This window comes from Siphateles boraxobius, unplaced genomic scaffold (genome assembly GCF_051911475.1).
Source record: "Siphateles boraxobius isolate OS27281-9 unplaced genomic scaffold, OSU_SipBor_1 65, whole genome shotgun sequence".
Classification (NCBI taxonomy): Eukaryota; Metazoa; Chordata; class Actinopteri; order Cypriniformes; family Leuciscidae; genus Siphateles; species Siphateles boraxobius.
In genome coordinates this window covers 5,765,771-5,789,961 of record NW_027509192.1, presented here as the reverse complement: position 1 = coordinate 5,789,961, position 24,191 = coordinate 5,765,771, and the positions used below count along the sequence as shown (strand labels likewise).

The window sequence follows — 24,191 nt, the reverse complement described above, 5'->3', positions numbered from 1 at the left end:
TGTCTTTAAAGACCATTTTTCAGCATTTTGCATGTTTTTCAAAATTGAATGACAACATTTAAAAGTGTTTCAACTTTGAAAAAATGCCCTGCAAGAAAAACATTGTCAAAATAGTTGGGAAACTACTAATGCCTGTTTGTTTGTCCTTTCCATTTCAGGACCATTGCGAACTGCAACTTACATGTGATTCAGCCACGAGCCTTCGCTCAGAACCCAAACCTGCACTACATGTGAGTCCTGTGTACTAGAATGTTCTCGCACCCTCTGAATAAACACCTCATTTGAAAGTCAATTGTTTGTTCCTCGAGACTCGTACTGTTGGAGATGGATCATGAAGTTGGGTTCACTCGTTCATCTACACCACGTAATAGATCTTCTTAAGTAGGCCATGTTTAGCAAATTGGGACAATGCATTTTCCATCTTTGGCTACTCTCACAGTATCATGGCTGCTCTTAATCGAGAGATGCCTCGGCCCCCCGTGCATAATTTATGATGATAAAGTTCTCCTCAATGTGTTACTGAGCACCACCCACAGCTATTTCTCAAAAGTGAGCTTTGCGAGCAGGCCAGCAGAAACATACGTTGGTTTTAATCTCTAAAGAGCAGCTTTGCTGTGCGCGTGTTAACATATCGTCTTTGTCTATGGTCGTTTGATGGTTTAAAATTGCTTGACCGAAATGACTCCTTTCGATAATTGGCTTAACAGTCTGTGCCATAAAGCGTCGATGTGTGCCTCTTGAAATTCTCTGTGTTAGATTGCACGCTCACTTCCTCGTATCGACAGTCAGCAAAGACCCTCTTTTGTGTGCTCTAAATAAACAAAGTTTGTTTGAGGTAGAGCTGCCTGAGTTGCGGGGAAGAAGATGGTGGAGAATGTGGGAAGAGAGAGAGAGAGAGAGAGAGAGATGATTTACTTAATGAAGGCTGAATTGGACGAGTGTGACAGGACTGTTATTTCCCAATTTCCTGCAGTGAGCTGTGGAAAGGACATGGAATCACACAGTCACCTCCACACACAATTTGTGCTGTCCATCACAGCCTGAAAATGCACCTTTTTTTCTCTGTCATAAACCGACGCCTATGCGATTCTGTGTTGGTGAGCGCTCCCGGTGAATGTGTTCTGTATAGAATGTTCAGGAATTTGTCACTACATATGTCCATTGTTAGGACTTCAGTAGGTGGTCTGATATAATTTTTTATTTGTCAAGCTTCAGGTACGACCTGGACAGTAGCAGTCTGTCCAGATCAAACTATGTGAGGGCTTAGGCTACACAGAATTTGCACACTTTTGTTCACGTTTTTGTAATTCTTCTGAAACATTACCACCATAGTGTATATATATATATATATGCAGTATATTCTTTTGTCTCATAAAGTAACTATTAGGGGCAAAATTGTTAGTTGTGGAAGAAATGAGGAACAAACTGATGTACATCAGTTGGATATTTTTTTAAGAGATTTAGGATGATTTAAATATTTGTTTTATATTATCATAGTTTAAAACATTTATAATTTATGTTTTTTTTGTGTGGATTTTCATAGTTTAAGATTGAAATTCTGGATTTCAAACAAGGGAAAAAATACATTTTGTACATAAAAAGACTTTTGATAGTAGTAAATATAAATCTTTTTTTAATGAAATATTGTATATTTTTATGGAATTTAATAATCCATTGGACATAACATGCCCCAATATTTAAGACACCTAAGTTGATCATAGAACAATTGCTACCAATGCTCTCTACCAAGACAACAGATATCAGTGTGTTTTTCCCTTGAGAACACAATTAACTCAATGTCTGTCTGTGTGTGTTTGAGAGTCATCAGGCAGGCAGATAAGTACAGTAATGCCAGTGTCTCTGTTTGGGCTATTTTTTATTATCCATCCCATGTGTGGTCTTCAAAGAGCTCTGACTTTTATGAGCGAAAAAATCCCAGAGATTTCCGGACATGCCATTCACAACACACACAAGGTCAGGGCCCGGGAATAAAGCGCCAGTGTTCTGATTCGTTTCCCATTTCTTTTTATGACCCAAACATTTGACGTGGAAAATTCATACATCACTGTTCTCACAGGGAACTCGATTTCTATTAAGAAATGCACCATTGCTGTTCTGGATCAACAAACTCAATTTAAATTTTTTTTTTATTGTCAGTTCTTGTGTTTTGTTTACATCTAAACTAGCTGAAAACGGCATTAGTATAGTGTTGTGTAACTGCATGAGATTAGACTTATTTCAGAGAATATATATTGTATCTTGCTTCACTTCAACTTTTCAGTTGAAAAACTGAAAATAAACTGTCAGTGGGGTAGGTAATTATATATTGATGAAAGATTAGAAAACTTTATTATTATTATTATTATTATATTGGTGAATCGTACACAATAAAACCCAAGAATATGAACATCAAGCTAAATAGTGCGAATTGTGAATTTTTCATAATTTTTGGCAATCTCTTGTTTTGGAGACTCACCAAGCTTTGTGACTCATGCAGTAAGAGTTTTGGTGTCGAGGGGCCTGTTTCCTTGTGTTTATTCCTTGTTTTCATACCCCAACCAGCAAAGGAAATTTGTTTTCAGCAGCTTTAGATAAAAGACAAAGAAATCAATATGAGGGCCCATTGCTTTGGTCGACCTGCTTTTTGAAGAGGGGCATTTGCTTTCATGTGTCTACTGGCCATGTGTGGCGAAATGAAAGGTTGCCTTCTGGATTTCTACAAGAGCATCTTTTTTCATTGGACGATGGAGGAGAGGACTCAATATATCTTGGAATGGGTTTCCTAGGTATCCTGTAAAGGTTATTCCCATGAGGAATGGCAGAGGGAGAGCAGAGTAACTCTCATTAAAACCTCCCAGTCCCTCACTGCATCACCTTGCAAGAAAATGTCACTTTTCCTTTATATGAACCACTTTCATTCTGTTATTTGTCAGTTTTTCTTTTTGTTGCATTTTGATGAAAATTTCAATTCAATTTAATCAGTGCCATAATGACGACATGTTATATTTTGTTATATTTAGTCATTTTTCTCAGAAACATAGTTACAAAAAAATCTTTGAAAAACAAACAAACAATAATTTAAACATTTATTTCATCAGGTATGAAAGATTCTCAATTATAGCAAAAATCATAATCACGATTATTTTCGGTTAGTATTGAAATCATGATTATTTAATACGATTATTGGTTTATTGGTATATGATCAAAGACATATTTCACAATATGAGTTATTTTAAATATTAGTGAATTTTCACAATTATAGATACTTCAGCAAAAACTAATACAAGGTTAACTAATGTAGGAAAAAGGTCCTCAAAACAATTACATAAGACGATTATGATGAATTGCACAGCCCTAATATAAAAAATATGAAAACTGTAAGTACTGTAAAATATTAATAAGTGGCTAATGCCAACTATAAGCTGAAATATTAACTACTTTTTAAGTTACTCATTTGCCAGACAAACCAACTAGTCTTTTTTTGTTTTGTTTAGTTTAGTTTTTCTTTGGTTTTGTTTAGATTTTTGTGTGTGTGTGTGTGTGTGTTTAATGTTATTTAAGAGGGTTACACTGATTTGACGATAGTTTTGGTGGTCGTCTCTCTTTCTAAATTTATACATTATGCCAATTTTTCTTGAATTTTCTCTTTTTCATTCTCTTGCGTCCTCTCTCAGTCTTTGTCCTTCTCTAAAACCCCTCTCTCATAGACGTCCCCCTCTTTTCTCTCTCTTTTTTTTTTTTTACTTTTTTCTGGCCTTTGCATGCAAACTCATTTTTTTCATCTTCCTCCATCATTCTCTCTGGCTCCATCCATCTATCTCTTTGTTTCTGAGATGACATTATTTATTATTCATTCCACCGTTGATGTGGCTGCTGTTTTATTCCCCTCGCAACGGGAGGAGCGCGCTTAAAACAGCTTATATCTTTTCCTTCTCTGTGAAAGAACTCCAAAATGAGCCTTTGACTTTGTGGTTAGTCAGTCAGCCATGTCTCCCTCTCTGAAATTTGATAGGATGCTCATCAGTAAAGGAGAGATGCTCCATTGTCTCCGTGGGCTCCGAAGGCCCCTGAGCCCCAATGAGAGCTTTATTTGGCTTGATGAAAGTTGAGTGCTTTGAGAGAACACATTAAATGTGTTGACGTGTCCTCTTCTCTCATTTAAATATATGAATAGGATATTAACGATAATGCCTGTTAGTCATTTTGATGAGCTTTATGAAATGTTGACATCAGAGCGGAATGACTAATCGCATTTCCGGGAGACATTATTAGCATTTTTGCATTATTCATTTGTGTCAGGTGAAATGTAAAGCTTAAGGAATGTGGTTGGCTAAGCCAAAGCTAATGTCTGACATGATTGCTATACAAATTGAGTAAATTTTAGGACTGGATATCGCCAAATGCCTCAGCTACAGTACATTACCATGCATTATGGATCGTGATTGAAACTGCGCCTTCAGAATGAATCCAGCCAATGAATCCAGGCAATGAGACCATCACTCACTCATGACCCATGATGCATTGCAATGCCACATTACAAAGTTCTGAAAGACAGCTTCCATAAAACTCAGAGCAGCAGAATGGCACCAGATGAAGTCAGTTGTCTATAGAGGTCGTAAAGTTATTTTCTTAAATATGTGGGGCACAGACTGGCCCCAAATCTTGCATTTCTGTCATCCTGTCACTGCACCAGTCATTCTCTTTCTATTACTTTCTCTGTCACTTGCTGTCATTCCTCACTGTTTCATGTACTTTGTTACACACTCGCTGTTCAGGAGAACAGGCCACAGGTTGCTGTAGGGTGCTTTGGTAGTTCTACCTGAAATTCATGCAAAGATAGCAAAGGATTTCCAAATTTCCCGAGCAGTTGTCACTTTAAGACTTTAAACTATTGAAATATTTTTATAATATTTGACTTATGTCTGTTCTGTAGAAATCTGACATGATCTCTTCATTTGGTAGCAGACTACTGAGGGCACTAATTCAGTAAGGCGACAGTTCAAAAGTTTGATTTTGTTTTTTTTAAATGAAGTCTGACTAAGGCTGCATTTATTTGATCTAAAATACAGTAATAATGTGAAATATTAACTGTTTTCTATTTGAATATATTTTAAAATGTCATTTATTCCTGTGATGCAAAGCTGAATTTTCATCATCATTACTCTTCAGTAATCTTTCTACTTCCTTTAAAAATCATTCCAATAAGGTGATTTCGCTTATATGTTAAAATAGAAAAGTTATAATACATTTAATAATATTTCACAATATTACAGTTTTATTTTAACTCTATTTTTGATCAAATAAAGACAGCCTTATTGAGCATAAGAGACTTATTTAAAAACATTAAAATCTTTTAAATGGTGGTGTACTACTACTCATTGAATGATGAGGGAATGTTTTGCTCACTGTCAGACTGAACCAGCCTCCTTGAATCATCTCTCAGAGTCACGTTGCAGTGCAGGAAAAACTGTGTAGGAGTGGACAGGCAGGTTATCCTTTTTATAACTTCCTGTTTGTTGGTTTTTCAGTATAGATCGGTGTTCAAAGACACAGAAAAAGGTCCATCACACCAACCTCAGCTCGCCCCCGTGAAACTCACACCCTCGCGCCACTAGCTCTCAGCATCAACGTCATCTCTCCATGGGGAGATGTCCTTGTACAGCTGAATAAAAGCTCTCTCTGGCATACACCAGAACAGGTCTGTGCCATGAGAGGGCCAACTAATTGGCTTCTTTGTCAGAGATGTCAAAAGAGGATGTTTCTTTTTTTGATAGCCAAGGCTTTTGATAGTGTCCCTGTGACACGTGAGAGAAAGAGCATGTTGTGGTGACAAGCAAGGTCTGATGGCAGCTGACTCACAGATTTCAGCATTGATCTTAAGCAAAAAGCAGGAAGGAAGCTTTAATAAGTACAAGCATACAAAAAGGACTGGCTAATATTTATTATATACTAGCTTTCATGCATTTGATTCCATTTTGAAGTCAAGAGCGAACCACTCTGGTTGAATAACACAACATTTAGTGTGTCGACACTTGGCATGTTTGTTTGGATTAAAGTGAACCCTGGTGCGATTGCTCTGTTAGTGTGGTTCATTTGTGTGAACTCTGCCATCTGAACCCTGATGCGCACCAAACAAGCGGACCGAGAACGCTGAAAACAACCTCTGGTGCGGTTCGAATGATATATGAATGCAACACGGTACAGACATGTAAACAAAACCAAAAAACAGGACATGATGTCATAAGATGAGTCCCTAAAAAGGACAGAATGCTCAAGCAAGTTTTTTCTTGTCATAGTCGTGATGTTGCCCATCACAGTTCGGTACAGGCATCAGAACCGCATCTCCTCGCAGCAGATCTTCATTTGTGTGTGTGACGGAGGGATTCCTGCCGCTGTGTTTCATAAGCTCTTCACGAGTTGTCAGCTCCATCATATGTACTCACATACAGCGAGCGCATTTAGCCCAGAACAGTTTTTTCTGTTTGTTTTGTATCTTTAGTTTCGGTGTTAAAAATGGCAGGGTGAATGTTAAGCGAACCAGGACAAAATGTGTGTTGTTGTTTTTTACACGTTCTGAACTACGAGTAAAACCAAACACAATGTCATAAATCTTCTATATGTCATACATTTATTTATTTATTTATTTTTGATTTTTTTTTTAATGCCCTGGGACCCTATCGGGAGCAGCAAGAAAATAACATAATTTATTTGAAAATTAAAACAGCATTTTATACATATATTTTTATTGCTCAAATAAATAATTCGTCACCTGTAAAACATCTACTTTAGTATGTATTACTATCAAACATTTATTTGACCAGATTTATTTTTTTAATCGCTGCCAATCGCAATTTTTTTTGTCCTCATCCAAATTTTTATTATTATTATTATTATTATTTCAGAATCAAATTAAACGTTCTGCCATAAAAACGTCCTTACTACCACTTAAAAGTTTGGGTTCAGTAAGATTTTTTTTTAAAGAGATTAATACTTGAATTCAGCAAGCATGCATTACATTGAACAAAAGTGAAAGTAACAGCTGTACAAGATGTATTTAAAGGGTTAGTTCCTTCTCTGTGGGCTTCGAGTCAGCTCACTAGTGTGATAGCGTAGTGCTTCTGTGTTGTACATCACACGCATCACACACATGACCAACGTCGGCCAATAGTGAGCCTACATGTGACGTACAACACAGAAGCACTACGCTGTTAAACTACGCCAACTGACTAGAGGCCCACAGAGAAGGAAATGAATAGTTGAAATAAAGTCGTTATTTTTTTGTTTTTTTGTGCACAAAAAGTATTCTCGTCGCTTGATAAACTGTAGTCACTTGGACTATTTTAACGCTGTCTTTAATAATTTTTCGGGGAACAAGTTTCAATCCTTTAGAAGCCTATGGAGGAGTGATCCAGCTCTCAGATTTAATCAAAAATATCTTAATTTGTGTTCCGAAGATGAACGATGGTCTTACGGGTTTGGAACAACATGAGGGTGAGTAATTACTGACAGAATTTTCATTTTTGGGTGAACTATCCCTTTAAAGCCAGTCAGTTTAATCCATATTTTTTATTCTATTCTATTCTATTCTATTCTTTTTTATGCATTTGTTTTCTTTAAACTTTTAAAATTCTGTTGCATGTGTAAATTCTGCCTGCAAAATGTTTCGATCCCTTTCTCCCTCTTTTTTCCTAATATCCTGTCCCGTTGGGATGTGGCAGTAAAATTGTATACGATCACTTTTCATAGGATTGCATTGATGCTTTAAGCAATAACGTCTCTCTACAGTGATAGTGATTTGTTGATTGAAAGGGTGGTTATTTTTTCCAGTTTCATTTAACACGAAGTCTACCAATATTTTCTATTTCAATTATTTCAGTTTCACTTTTGACTTGTTTCATTTGCATGAAACAAACCACTAAACCATCTTCAACTTATCAGCATGCATGTCACACCTGACCATGCTTTTCTTGCCTTTATAAAACATGAAACTTTTTTTGGCTGAAATAGATTGGGGTCTATGTGATGGAGCGGTGTGACACCGATTAAATCTGTCGATCATACAAGGAGAGTAGTAGTTGTGAGGCTGGGGTCTGGCCTTCCCATTTTGAGCTGTCAGTCACTTTCTGCGTAACACTGTCTGGTTTTGTGCTGTATGTCAAAACCACAGTATTGACTTGCATGGCATTATATACTGTTTGGTGGTTTGTCATCCTTTTGTCTGAGGTTTTCCCTCTCAGGAGTCTAGAAGTTCAGGGTGAAAAGAGAGAAAGTGTGGAATGATATTAACTGTGGCGCTCATTCAGGAGAGAAAGGTTCAAATAAGATTTGCAACAAATACCAAACAGATTCCCCTTCTTTTTTCCTGACAATTGCATGTTGCTTTGGGGTCTTATACTGTAGTTTATCATATCGTGCAGCTCTTTTTCTCCCCACAATATTATGTTGGTACTTAAGATCAATGTTCCTTCCTTCCTTCCTTCCTTCCTTCCTTCCTTCCTTCCTTCCTTCCTTCCTTCCTTCCTTCCTTCCTTCCTTCCTTCCTTCCTTCCTTCCTTCCTTCCTTCCTTCCTTCCTTCCTTCCTTCCTTCCTTCCTTCCTTCCTTCCTTCCTTCCTTCCTTCCTTCCTTCCTTACTTACTTACTTACTTACTTACTTACTTACTTACTTACAAACAAACAAACAAATGATAAATTATATAATAATTTTTTATTGAAATGATCTCCCCCCACTTTATTTATTTATTTATTTATTTACTTTCTAATTTATTGCAAATTATAATACATTTAAATAATTTATTTGCATTCTTTTTATTTTTTAATATTTTAATTATAATTTACTTGTATTAATTCAATTATATTATGTATTGCATTCAATTTTCCAAAGTCAGATTTCCAAAGTTATTCATTTATTAATATGCAGAGTCACTGTAATTGAGCCAACCAACGAGCCAATGTGTTATCCAAACATTGCACTCATTTTTTTGAGCAGCTTAACATTGCAACCTTGCCTCAACCAATGGTGTGAGTTTGGGGCGGGACTGTTTGTTGACCAGTCGAAACTGGTTGGAGGAAACCAGTATGGTTATGGTCATAATTTTTCAAATTCGGTGAATGTTTGTATGTGAGTGGATGTAAGTATGCATATCTCAATCTTGTCACTGGACTAAAAAAAAAACACTGTAGTGCCTGCCCTATTACATTCCTTTTCCGGTAGAGCGGTGCTCCCTATATCAGCCGGGCTAATGGGCTGTGATGCTCAGATGCGCTGGGCACAGCCTGTGCTCTCCCCTGGGAGGCACGCCAACCCTGCTCACACTGTACGGATCAATACCTCTGTTGCGGCCGCTGAGCTGTTACCTCCTGCAAGCCAATCCTAAGGAATGTCAGTGCAGCCTTTTTTTTTCACAGCCCTGTATTTTGGCATCCACATAAGCTGTCGGTAAGCACAAGGTATAAAAATCAACAGTAATAGAAATACGGAGGGAGATGGTTTAGCATTTTACAGTGGCTTGGAATAAATGATGCAAAGAAAAGATGATGGAGGAAGAGAGAATGAAGTTAGGAGCACAGCGATGGAGAGAATTGCGAGAGGGAGCGACAGAAAGAGATACGCAAATGCATACAAACACCGTCACATCACAGAGGAACTGACAGCTCTGCGTACACAAATATCACTGTTTGCGTGAGTTTGTTTGTTCCTCTCTGTCTGCCATGTTCAGAATGCGCAATTCACATTAGTTTGGTGCCAGGGCGGAAAGTCAAACACTTCTCTTCTCCATTTGCATCTTCATTGTAAACCGTGTGTATTCATTTGGTAAATAGACTACGACAGCCTGCAAAGTTAGTGAAAAATATTAGAGCAAAACTAATATGCCAGCACATCTGCCTGACGAAAACATGATAGTGTATTTTGGATATTTAATTGCGAGCATTATTGGGTTGCACTTTATTTCGATGGTCCACTTTAGACATTCTACTAAGTAACTTTGCAACTACATGTCAACTGACAATTATTAGAGTTTTAGTACACTGGTAGGTTAGGGTTAGGTGTTAGGATTTGGGATGGTAGAATAAGTTGACATGTAGTTGCAAAATTACTATAACTGTCTATGGACCTCCAACAGACATTCTACTGACTATAATTAACTTTGCAACTACATATCAACTTATTCTAACCCTACCAGTATACTAATAATCTACTAACACTCTAATGAGAGTTTGTAGACATGTAGATGCAACGTTACTTATAGTCAACAGAATGTGTTAAAGGGTCCATCAAAATAAAGTGAAACCAAATAAAGTGTCAACAGATGTTCTACTAATACTCTAATGACTGGTAGTTGACATGTAGTTGCAAAGTTACTTATAAATAATATATGTAAAATGTCTACAAATGGGTCTTTCTATATGCCTCCATATTTTAGCAAGGGAGTCCCTCAGGGATCATCAAATTTGGCCATCTTTGGCATAAAAGAAGTCTTTAACCCCTGGTCTAAAAGAAACTTACAATCAGACAAAGATTAGATCTAGTGGTTTACATAGTAGCATGAAATGGTGCTGAACACAGGAATTGTTTTGCAAGAAAAAAACAATAATTTTTTCGAAGCTGAGCTGTGTTTGCTCAATGCAAATTTAAATATGGGTTAGGTCAGGCCTTTTTGTCCCCCCCCCCCCCCCCCATTATTTCCTGCCATCTCTCTACTATGCCTACACAATAAGTTTGAAAAGGCCAAAAAATAATGTAGAAACACAATAATGTCAGTTCAAGTCAAATCCAGCCAAGTCAAGCAGGCCAGTTAGGTCCACGATTAGTATCCGTGCTGGTTTACTGCTCTCAGGGAAATGTTTAGCTCCTAGCACGGTATGAATATAATACTTTATTATGATTCTGCAATCCCAGAATGCCACTGCATCCAAACTTGCTGCCAACCATTGGAAAGCCCGGGCTTCTCTGCACACAGTATTTTGATGATGGACCAAGTTTGCCAGGTGTACCTCTAATACGCCTTGCACTTGCCTGTGCTATAATTAAATCTGTTCTGCTAATGATCTAATTAAAACCCACAGTAAGTTGAAGAAAGTACTACGGCACTTTCATTAAGTAATGGCACGGAAGGCTGGAGAACTTTGGCACTGGAGTCCGCTGTCCTCTCTCGTGAGCTCGACAAACCGCGATACAGGCCGTTCCCTCGGTTGGGGGCCCATTGGGCACATCATCGGGCTCAAATCTCTGAAAGAACTTGGTGGAAAAAAAGAAAAGTCAGTTGTTCATTCCCTCACTTTGTATGGCTTTTCCCGCTCTGCTTTCCTCTTCTAATCCGTTTTCACACAGACAAAAAGCATGCAGAATCTGCTGTGGTTAAGGAGGCTTATCTTACAAAACATGTTTGGGTTGAAAAAAGAAAAGAGCGGGGAAAAAGGGTGGGGAAAAATTGAGTATTAGGTTAGGGCTGTGTGCTCTTGTGCTTGGCTTGTAGAAATACGTCCCTTTGGGTTCTGTCAAAAGCTGCCAGGCCGTATGAGCTTGGAGGAAGCCTCCATCTCACAGTTCATTACTATACTCTTTACAGAGAAGATAGCTGGCAGTGAAAATGTCTTCACCAATTTGAAGTGTCCCAGTTAGGCACACTAATAAGTCATTAACCTGCTGAAAAGAGCAAATTAGTCCCATGCTGGTTAGCGCTGGTCTAGCTGTAGACATATTGTTCACCAACAAAAAAAGTTACTCAAAAAGCATGGTCTATCTTGCTGATTAAAACAGTTAAAAACAGGTACCGACATCCAAAAGCACTACATCTTTAAACAGGGAAAGCAGAGGTTTATACTTTATACATTTATACTGTGTGAGGAAAAATACTGTGTTTGAAAACTATTAAATATGTGGGAAGGTAAAAGTGCAAAAATAAGTCATTGATATTATTTATAGGATTCTATCATTTTAATTTATAATATTTATACATTTTATAAATTTAATTATATCTCTCTATGTATATTGTTTCATTGTGCTAAAGCCAAAACAAATGATTATTATGATTTGTAAAATATTTACTTTGTATTAAGTTAAGAGTGCATAATTTTGTATTATTTTACCCATTTTGATCATATTAACTTTTAGAGAGATATTTTTAATGACTTTTTATTACATTTAATTATTATTTGTATAAAACGCGTTTTATCAGTTTAATAGTGCCATGGGTCTGCACATTTTTTAACTTAGAACATTGGTATTTATTTATTTATTTATTTATGTAGTGGTATTTCTAAAAAGTGCCGGATTTTTTTTCCCATTGAATATGTTTCTCTTAGATTACATGTCTTCCATTAATAATGTATGGAAAATAGACATACTCATCAAGTTTAAAACAAAGTAAATATTTTCCAGATGATCTATTTTTTAAACAACACAGTTATTGCTAAAACTCAAGTAGTGTGTAATAGCAAAATCAAAAATGACATAATACTCAAGACACTAGAAGATTTAAAAAGAAAACACGAACAAAACAACCCCCATTTATGGACGACGACTGAACAAAGTCTAACTGAAAACAGACTCAATATATACTAACTCAAACCAATGATATAAACGAGAAACTGGTGCGGTGCATAATCAAGCAATAAACAACAATGGAAACAAATGTTAACAACAGAAAATACATTTCTAACTGTTCATTCAGGAACAGAAAATAAAGCAAAACCAAGCCGAATACTGTGTTCCCGAAGCCGAATACTATGTTCCCGAAGCCGAATACTATGTTCGGAAAGGAAATGACATTCTACTGAGCCCCTAAAGGGACATGGTGACTACGTTTTTTAGTAGATCCCATGTCCCTTGCTAGGGGATCATCATATTTCCAAAGTCTATGCAGTGTGTTCCATGATTTAAGCCAGATTCACCTCTGCTTGAGGAAGAGGTAGCCAAGTCTACCAGTTCCCTGGTCCCGTCAGCGGCAGAGGTGTTCCCCGATGTTGTTTCTGGCGCTACGCCTTCAAACGCTCACACATGCCAGTTTCAAGATACCATCTGTGCCTACCGCTCAGGATGTATCAGCTCGGAAACAGTTCAAGATGGCCCCTTCCTCCTCCAATGCGTGCTCGGACCTGCTGCTTTTTTCCCTCTGGCCTGTTGCCTCGGATGCAATAGTAAAGCATCTACAAAAAAACCAAGGTGGCCAGTTGGCAGGAAGTTAATGCCTCATGCCATCAGAGGTAGTATAACCATTAAAATTCCTCTCATTCAGGGGGGTTTAGAACAGCACAATCTAACCGAGAACACCAATGAATATACAGCGGCATTAATGAGAAAGGTTTGCATCTTCACTGAACATTCGTCGCTCAGCAAGAGATGTTGTTCTACCTAAACGCTTCCATGGCGTGTCTGTAACCAGCCCACTTATTTAATGACCTTAATCAGCTGTGAACTGAACAGCTTTGAAAATCCTGCTTTTAATAGAGTGGGCGGACCGTAGGCCAGTAAATGGCTGCTTGCACAAGTAGACGTTTTGTTGTGACAGATCGTTTATCAAATGCCCATGATAAATGTATCTCGCTGTGAGATAAATAAGCGATTATAGAAAAATTAAGGAGTAAATGAGGGTTTTTGTGATTTCGGTCATTGCGAGTAGAGGATGGAAAGTGTATAAATGTGTGTTTATGTACTTTTACATATGTAAGCTTATATGAAATTCTAATTTATATAAAAGTACATATGTATAAAAGTATAACTAAATAAAACTCTAGCACATTTGGGACAAGATGACAGGACTTCCTTTCAAGAACAGGCTCTTAGACAAAAATCTTCATGCTGTCTAGAATGAGGGCAACCTCTTGACTGTGTTTGATGTTGGCAAAAGAAAGAGTCCCACATGTCGGCATCAGATGTGAAAGCTGCAGGCATGACCATCTTGCGTAGTTCTTCTACACCCCGTTTACTCATGTCAGCCGCTGTTTCATCACTGAGCCCGACAGGATGCTTGGTCCCAGACCAATGCTGCGAATTACATGTGGTGTGGGCTTTGCCACCCTGACACATCATGCTGAGGACTCATGTTACATGCAGTCAATCAAGGGTGTGAGGATGAAAGGAGGTCATGGAAGTGACAGAGTCTCCTCCAGTTGGAGTTGTTATGTTGCACTTGTTCGAGCCACCTGCCTGGATGACATATGTCACATAAAACCCAGTCTCACAGGAACACACAAGTGAATGGATCCTCAGGCCAAATTTTCGACCTTCCTGATACAGCTTAATGAATAAGCCTGCCTTCGAACATTCAGAAAATGAACACAAATTAAAATAAACTGCATGATAGATAGATGGATGGATGAATAGATGGATTGATAGATGGATGGATGGATGGATGGATGGACAGTTAGAAACGTACTAGTACTGATCCTTTAAAATCTCTGTTCCTACTAGGCTGGTCTGTCTCTGTGGCACAGCACCAACCCAAGAAATACCAGAATACTCACCTAAATACTAACTTATTGATTTGTGAAAATAAAAAAGCATCAGCAAAATGAGGAAACACACTTAAAAACTATTAGACTATTTATTTTTGCTTGTGTAGTGCCCTTTTGGTAGGCGGTGACAGTAGAAGGTGGAACGCAGAGTTGTAATCTGCTGTTATTGTGCATGAAAAAGGACTCTTATGGACTATTCTTACTCTGAATAATGCGGCTTGTTTAAGTAATTACCAACAATTGTGTTGCACTAGAATAGAACACAGCCTGTAAATGGGGCCCTGTTGTGCCTTCTGTGGATTGGATCGTTCAATCAAGATTATACCACTTACACCAGCCTCGTATACACAGTCTGCGGCTGTCAGTAAGTGCCTGAGTGTTTGATTTTTCTGCTTTTGCTCTTTCTTCGAAAGTAGGCTGTTGAGAAAGATCAAAAGGCAGACATACGGGAGATCAGATTGACAGAGTTCCTGAAAGTGCTTTAAAATAATCAATCAGCCCACATTTGCTTCACTTAGGTAAAAGCCATGATTTTAGACCGGGACGAACATGCTCACAGGATTTTTTCTCTCCTTGTTCCTGAAATTCGCAAGAATGTTTTGGGGCTTCCTTGACCATCAATGACTGATTTGCTCTGCACCGCAGTTGGAAAGTCACCTGAAACCTAGTGAGAATATACCAGAGTTCTGATTGGACTGTCAAATAGGTGCTGCCCATCTCCTGGACAGGTAGATGACATACTGTATATATTCCTTCCAGACTAATGTCACGGTCACTCTGTAACCTCAAAGAGATGGTAATGGTCTGTATCTAAATGATAACTCAATCTATCCACCTTTATGTCCCTCTTTTGTCTCTCTCCCAATCCTTTTTTTGTCTTTTCCACCATTTGTTCCCTTCTGTTCTTTATAAATCTTCGCAAAGCGCACCTCTCTCACCTTTACCGTGAGAAATGGTTTCTGCTTCAGTCAACTCATTATTTTTCTGACTTTGGTGCATGTGCTGCAGTCCTTACATACGTTTGATTATGATTCTGCCTGGTTGCATCTTCCATCAGATCTCTTATAAAGCAAGATATTTTTTTGGGTGTCAATTGGTCTCCTTGTAACATCCAGTGTATCTGCTGCTTTTAAAGGGATAGTTCAGACACTAATGAAAATATATTTTTATTTTCAATTACTGTATGTCTCGGTGTAGTTTTTGTCCATACAGTTGAAGTCATCAGTGATGTTTTGGACCCCTTTGACTTTTATTAAATGAACAAACTGGTAAACTATTCCTTTAAAGCATTGGTTTCAAATTTTTTTCGTCTCATGGGGCCCCCTTGTCCAAAACAATATTTACTTTTTTAATATCAGAAGCGGAGAGTATTGATATTACATCAACCACAATTCTTTTTATGATTAAAACTGTAATCAACATTCATGCCACAAATGCTGTTGATTAAACTTAACATGAAGTATTCCTTTAATGTTTCAGTTCTCCTGTCTGTATAAACAGGAAGTACCAATTAATAGCTAATTATACTCTACGTTTGCCTGCCTACATGACCTGCTTTGCACTTTACAAATTATACCGCAATTATATACTGAATCAGGATGCGTTAGGTGAAATTGCATTTACATCACATTTTTGCCTGTGCTATACTAACATTAGCCATATCGTTACTCACGATACTGATTGACAGGGCACACGTGTAACCTCTCTCAGTAACACTATTTATCAGGAAATGCCCCGAGGCAGAGCCACTCCAGCTAGGTGGCCGTGATTTGCATCCTTGTTTATTAAGGCCTGCGATTCAAGAGTGTTGTGGTTCGGCATGGCTGCCCTCACTGCCCGTGTTTGCCGCAAGCCTGTCAGTCACCTGAGGAGTGTGATACCGCCGTGTTGTTCCCTGCAACTGACTCATATCCCTTCTCTGTCATCTCATTAAGTCCTAATTAAATGCATCTCATCTCCTGCCACTCTGATTGTGGCGGCCCGTGCCATGGAAACAGGGATTAAAAAACAAAAACAAAAAAGACGGCGGCTTTGAATGAGAAAGAAGCATGTTTGTTTACTTTGTTCGCTTGGATACCATTCTTTGATTGGTTCCCTGTGAATGTTGATTGTGGGCATTCAGTCTCAGACTTCACCCTGCAGTTTAGGATCTCACAAATTCTCGAACGCTCCATCAATCTTTTTATCTGATACCTTCAGAAGGAGCCAATAACGTCAAGTGTGCTCCTGAGAGAAACTGGGCCCCATCGTCCTACAATACCTTTTGGGTCTGCTAGCAAAGATAACATGGCACTGGAGGGGAAGGAAGCAATGGAGACGTGTTATTCTACCTGCTTCCAGCCCAAAGCAGCTGTGTTAGTGGATGGCTCCACTGGTCTCGCATTGGACACATTGGAAGACTGTATTTCCCCTGACCCAAATGTCCATTGTCTGGGGCATTGCCAGGCCAGACAGCTCATTGTTTTGAGAGATATGAGCGAGTTGGAGCCAGGCTGTACGTGACTGTGCTTCACTTAAGCTTATGTAGCTCAAAAACCCATTTCATTACCAAAACAAATGTGCAGACACACAAATTTGGAAGAGAAGAATAGAGATCTGAATGGGTGTACGTTGAAGCCCAAATCTGGCCTGTAAACAAGACACTGTGATCCAACCGGTCTTACTTTTTTGGACACACTGCTTTGATTCACTAACAGTAAATTAAACTATCGAGATTCACCTAATCAATTTTCTAAATGCAGATTATTGATCAAATTTATCCTTGCATGTGTTTTTTTTTTAACACATGTGAGATAAATAACTGTAATTCTTAATTAAACTGTAAACTGTAAACTGTCTTACTGTAATTCTTAATTAAAACCACATAACTCGATCTTCCGGTGAATCAACAAACTTATCTCTTCTGATGCTCTGTATGTTGCACTTCTTCAATCATTTCATCTGCATACCCATCCATCCCTTTAATACAATCGACTGCAAACTCGCACTGAGATCTGCCTCCGCTCAATCAACAACACTGTTTTTTTTTTCCGATAATCCATTTCATTCGTATATACATCGCAATACGAATGAAAATGTCTGTCACTACTTTGTTACATTGAGACTTTAAGGTTAAATTAGAACTTATTTGTGTATTTTTTTATTGATTCAAAATCTGAAGTGGTACTCAAAGAATTTCATTTGGTGTTTTATTTCCTCCAGTGTTCATTTCAACTGTAAAGTTGGATTGTTTTTTTTAGTTTATCAAAAATGTATGTAAATGTTTTTTTCAATGAGACCAGGATGAAAAAAATGCTACCATATTTAAAAAAAACAAGTCAGTAGTCTGTATGTCATGGCCTGGAATTTCATGACCTTCTACTTGCTATTGCTATTTGTTATTAGGTGGTAATGATGGATACATTTGAGTATTTGATTAGACAAAAATGTGCATTACGCCCCTGCATCAAGGATGAGTCAGCAATATATTTTGGTCAACTTTAAAAAAAAGTTTGGAAACATCTTTAACTAACTAACTAACTAACTAACTAACTAACTAACTAACTAACTAACTAACTAACTAACTAACTAACTAACTAACTAACTAACTAACTAACTAACTAACTAACTAACTAACTAACTAACTAACTAACGTTCATGACTAAAAGCCACAAAGCTTACATTTTATTTCATGCCATCATTAGTGCAAGTAAATAATGGCAATATTTAAATTTTGGCTGAACTATCTCTTTAAACTGTGTATTTTTGTGTCCAGCCTCTCAGCACAAACAATTGTTGCTGCTGGTGATATATTTACCGTAATCCTCGTTTTTCCAGATCAGTGTTTTTATATATAATGTTCTGATCTGCCAACTGTTCCCAACGGACCAAGAGAGAAGGGCAAGAGAAACAGGGTGCTGCTGGCATTTTACCAGCTGCTTATTGTCAATTACTTCCTTGGTTTCTCTTCTCACACACACACACACACACACACACACACACACACACACACACACACACACACACACACACACACACACACACACACACACACACACACACACACACACACACACACACACACACACACACACACACACACACACACACACACACACACACACACACACACAAATTCCTGATAGCCTGTGGCTAAGCGCTATCTTATTCATACTAACTGTTCATTATGAGAACATCCTTGTGGGTCTGTGTGTGTGATACATCCACACATTAATTTTCACCGCAGTGCTCATATTGTGTCGGGTTATGTCTCCTATGAGCAACTGTTTTCCTTTTTTTAGTTCTTGTAGCACCAATTATCCCCTAATTATAAATTTCATATGTCAAAAACACCATAGTAAACCATAACCCACTGTTTCACAGTTCTGAACACTGACAACACTAATTGATGCCCCTTGCCCAGGACCCAACGGAGAATTCACAATCTCATACTCCTTGCGCTAGAAACGCACTGAATGGATTATTCCTGAAAAGTCATAAATCTTTCACTGTGAAGTGCGAATCTGAGACAAGCACTGGTCAGAGATCATTAAAGAGACAGTTAGCGCACAGACCCGAGGCCCACTGCTCGGCACGAGTATATCGTTTTCGGTTTTCGTCCTTCTATCCGCTACTATGACAGCTATAGGTGTAGTTTCATAGGCCATCTCTGGGGGCGCTAATACATATTTGAACTGATTAATTGCTCCCTACTGAGTGGAGAAGAAGATTTGTCTTTCGTGTCCCTCTGTCTAGTGTCCTTCTCCTCAGTCCTTGAAGGCCAAGGTAAGGACAGTGGTGTCACAAGCACCTTCAGGCCTCTGCGGCATTGTGGGAAGGGATTTACGATGTATCAAGGATGTGACTGCAGTGGTAATGACCTAAGGTGGTAGGCAAGCCATCTCATGAGAATAGCCCACATGATGTGGGTTCTATATAAAACCTGTTTCAAATTGTAGTGTGCTGTCTGTAACGGCTAATATAATTGACCAATTTTACGGCTTCGATATGAACTGATGAAACTCATCTCTCCTTTTTGAGTTTGACGACTTATTAGCATAATACCATGGCCATTTGTGTAGCAACAACATTCCTTTGGTTCCTGTATGTTATTGAAAAGTGGTCTTAAAGTAGAATTTCATAAGAGTACAGTAGACATTTTTTAGTACCCCATTATTCTTTTTCGGATATAACCTTTCATGTCGTGTGTAATATAGTAGCTGTTTGTGAATGTAAAATGTCTGCAAATTTCAAAGATCAAAGTGCATGGCAAATGGAGTTATTGTCTGCTAAAAGAAATTCCGGTCTTACATCTTGGACAAACCTAAGTAGGTTTGGAACAAATTTGCATAATGTTTGTTCACCTGTCTTCATTGGCTGCCCGTGAACAACGTCTTCTTCGACCAGCCCTCAAACACTGTAGTCGTAGCCGAGACCTGGAAGAGTTTTGTTTGTGTAATCGACATTGAGAAGACACATTTTTTTTGTGCTGCAAAAGCAAGTTCACTTTACATGCATTTTTACATGCATGTTTAGGAAGACCGAATTCTTTATCAAACCATTTCAGATACTGTGAGAATAGGGGTGATGCTGCAGTGCATATAATGAGAAAGCAATTTTTTGTTATATTTTTGATATCTGTATGCAGAGAAATCTGTTATTTCAAAACTCTAAATCCCCAAAGAGTGTTTCGCTATGCATGTATCCCCATTTAACTGTATGTAGGCTATTTATTTATTTATCTTTTAATTTATTTTTATTGCCGAGGTTTAAGTCTGGGTGAATTAGCATTTAAAGCAGGCTTACAGTATCTGGGACAGTGCAAAAAGCCATGAATAACTGACAGCTGTAGGAAGCAGACAAGCGTAGAGGATGAGGCAGCCGTAGAAACGAGTCTGAACAAAGCAAACGGAGCGATACATTGCTGACAGAGGGGACTGGAATATACATGTGTGGGAAGGTAAGGCCAGCCTTGCCTTGGAGAAAAAACTCTGACCTTGAAGACGCATATGGTGAATGTGTATTGGTCAAATAGTCACAGAGAAGCTGGTGAAATATTTATATGGATTTATTTTTGATGGGACTCTTTGATGTACTGTAGGTGTTGGTTTTGTTTGTGCATGTCTGCAGCTCATTTCCAAGAAACTATACGTATATTAAGCCAAATGCCGGGTATCCTTCAAAACCGGACCTGTGACTGCACAAAATATGGAAAATACACTGTAGAGCTACAAGATCTGCCTTTTGCGATCTCAAATAAACCTTGAAGAGCATAAAAGGCATCACGGTCCCCCAAGAACTCCAAAGCGGCAATTACTGTCTTGCAGGTGTCAACTATAAAAGATATTTTCTCATCAGAGCTGCCAGTCCGTTCTGGTGCCTGTCTAGCGTCCGCGGTGTCCCAAAGATAACACTGTTCTCCTGAGGGAGTGACACCTGTTGTCTGTTGTTTACAGGTAGAAAGCTTTTCCCATGGTCCGCTGGCTGTTTGAGGGAAGCTCGGAGCCTGCCCCTGGCCCTCGGTTACCCCTTCATGCATAGTTACCTTACCTGGGACTGCAGGCTATGTATCTAATTGTCGTTTTATGACCGTTTAGCCCTTGCCTTCCCCGTAACTCCTTCGGCGTGTATTATTGATGAGACGCTGCCATCCCAGAGCAGCTCACCAAATGCTTTCGGGCATTGAGAGCCAAGCTCTCTTTCACGTCATTGTGAGGCTCATGCGTCTCCAAGTGTGTATATGCCAAAACCACGGCATGGCTGGTCACGGACAACACGGTTGTCGTGAATATGGAGGCTAATTAGAACACAGCTGTGCGCAGTGATATGCGTATGGAAAACAAGGTAAAATAATATGGCTTTTTTTGCTACTCTCCATTGTGTCTGCTCCCTTTTTCAGCTTCACAAAGATGCTCTAATTTAATTGAGGTGTTAATCAGAGATTTGGAATTTAATTACTGAGGTTTGTGCAGTGGGGACATACATACATTTATTTCTTTATTTTCTGACTCCATTTGGTCACGGGATTTCTAAGAAATAGGAAATAAAAAATGTATCAAGTATATATACGATGTTAGAGGCGGAACTGAGCAGTAGCATCATAAAAAGTAGTGGAATTGTAGCATAGCTAATTGTTAAGTAGTACAAATGTAGCCTAGTCTGGGCTGGTGTTTTTGATAAACTTTTTGAGATTAACTTGGGTAAAAGAGCTAAGTTTCTGAGTGGCTTGGAGTAGCTTTGCACTTAATACAGCATTACATTTTCTCTGACAGAAATTAAGCAAGATAAGTGCAACATACAGTGAGAGAGAAGTTTGTTGATTCACCGGAAGATCGAGTTATGTGGTTTTAATTAAGAATTACAGTAAGGTGTAAAAAAAAACAGATGCAATGATAAATTATTCTCAAGATCAATAATATGTACACACACACGCACGCACGCACAGACGCACGTGCGCACACACACACACACACACACACACACACACACACACACACACACACACACACACACACACACACACACACACACACACACACACACACACACACACACACACACACACACACACACACACACACACACACACACACACACACACACACACACACACACACACACACTTTGGGGTTTACATGTTTTATTGGGACTTTCCATAAACATAATGCTTTTTAAACTGTACAAACTATGCTCTATCCCCAACCCCTAAACCTTCCCATCAGAGAAAACCTGCTCCATTTGTACATTTTCAAAAAATTTCTTCCGAAATTTCTTCGGTTTTATGGGCTGTCTTCTTCATGGGGACCAAAAATTGTGATATACTTATAACAATGTTTAATTTGGCATATTGTAATCTTACTGTATATTCCCCAAAAAATAAATAGATTTTGCTATTTTGTATTGACTATTTTAAAATCAATTAAATAATTAGAAGTTAACTTCTTTTTTTTTTTTTTAGCTGATAGAATAGATTTCTGTATCATGGGTATATTTTTTCTTTTATTATACGTTTTTGTTTTCAGATTACAGCTGACTATTTTCATGTGTTTTATATGTAGAAAGCTACTTCAGCCTTGCCCTGTAGCTTCTCTAAGAGGCTAGCCTTCAGCTTAGCTTATTTACTGTACAGTAGTTGGTAGCTTAGCATCTTAGCAATTTTTGTAGTATCTTGCCCTTAATAATACATTATTGAATAATAATAATAATAATAATAATAATAATAATTAGCCCAGTTCATTTTTCTGTACAGAAGTTGATAGCTTAACATTTAGCTATTTATTTATTTTTTTGAGTAGCTTGCCTTAAAACGGTTATTAGCCATGTCCGTTTAACATATGAATTAATTTGCTGCTATCACGGTAAATATCACCTGTTAAGTTGACTTTCCGAAAGTACTCTCAGAAATATTGTCTATTTCAATCTGTAATAATGATCTCAACCTTTGTATTGAGGTTGCATGTCAAGTTTGATGTGTGATTCGATTATTTATTTCTTTATTGCCTCTTCTCCAAATCCAATTTTAGCTGACATTTCTTCTGACTGTAACGAAGTATGACCTTTGAAAAGGACACTTCCTGCACGCGGACGGAGGTTTGGGCAGCTTTGCTACGCCACAGACGAGTGAAGGCCCGATTCCGCTTTCATGTGTTTGCGCTGGTTGATGGGAAGGCCTATATTTTGAAGCTGTTGAAGCTTCTGTTGATGTTTCTATCTTCATCACCATCTCCGAGGCTGACCGTCACACACCCTGAGAACAGCAGAAGCGAGTGCACAGAAGCGTGTGCTTGCCGAGTGCAATGTCTGGTTAGGAGCTAATGAAGCTTTCAGAGGGACTCAATAATTCCTCTTTCTCTATGCTAATGCGGGTGAATGATCTGTCTCAGTAAGGCCCTTAACCCTCCTTCCCACGTCCCACATGTGCCTGACTCTGAATGGATGACACGGTAATGACATCATTCGTATGCAAGGGCACACATCGAGACCCCTCCGCCTTTACACGCACATCAAGCACATGTAGGCCTGCTAACGGACGTGTAAACATATATGCGCACAGCCATTATCCAGCTAACAGGGAATGTTTAAAGGCACTCCTGTTCTCATTCACCACTCGCACATGCCTCGTACTTCTCTGAAAGTCATTACCATAATTGATAGTCTGCGACAATCTGAAAAGGGTTTGTTTGGGAGCTAAACTCCCTCAAGGGAGTAAGACGGTTCACACACAACTTTGTTTATTGTGCTCTATTTTCAAACTAGCGGCGTGTATGTGATTTATTTTCCGTTCTTTGAAAATCTACTTTTGTATTCTCATTGAATTACAATTTATGAGAATACAATCATGAACACAGAGGCGAGTTATTCTGCTTATGAATAAGTGTAATTATCCATGAATAGTATCCAAAAATAGATCCTGGAATTATTATTTTTCTTTTTTAAATTGTCAGTGAAAGTAGGTGCATAACCTTCAAAACAATTTAACTAAATATTACACGAGATTTTTTGTCATTAGTCATATTTTTGGTGTTGTATGTAAAAAAAAGATTGATAATTTTTATATGAAATACTATAGGCCTACTGGTTAAATTTTTTTTAACATATTTTATTTAATTTCATTATATTGATTTAATTTAATTATAATAATTAAAGAAATAAAGAATACATTTTTTATGTATTTACTCTTTTTTTCAGCCAAAACGCATGTTTTTTTGTAGTTATTGATAGACTTTTTAAATACAAGTTTTTTTAACACAACTTTGC

General features: G+C 38.1%; 1 protein-coding gene across 3 annotated transcripts in view; it reads left to right on the top strand.

Moving 5' to 3' along the window:
• Positions 1 to 24,191, top strand: part of ntrk3a (neurotrophic tyrosine kinase, receptor, type 3a) — a 222,771-nt gene that overhangs the window by 44,279 nt on the left and 154,301 nt on the right. For all 3 annotated transcript variants that reach the window (XR_013196618.1, XM_077210425.1, XM_077210424.1), the window contains exon 3: positions 159 to 230. Coding sequence is in view for 2 of the 3 variants with exons in the window: in XM_077210425.1 (XP_077066540.1) it covers positions 159 to 230 (72 nt within the window). In the remaining variant the exon portion in view is untranslated. The remainder of the gene's footprint in view (positions 1 to 158; positions 231 to 24,191) is intronic.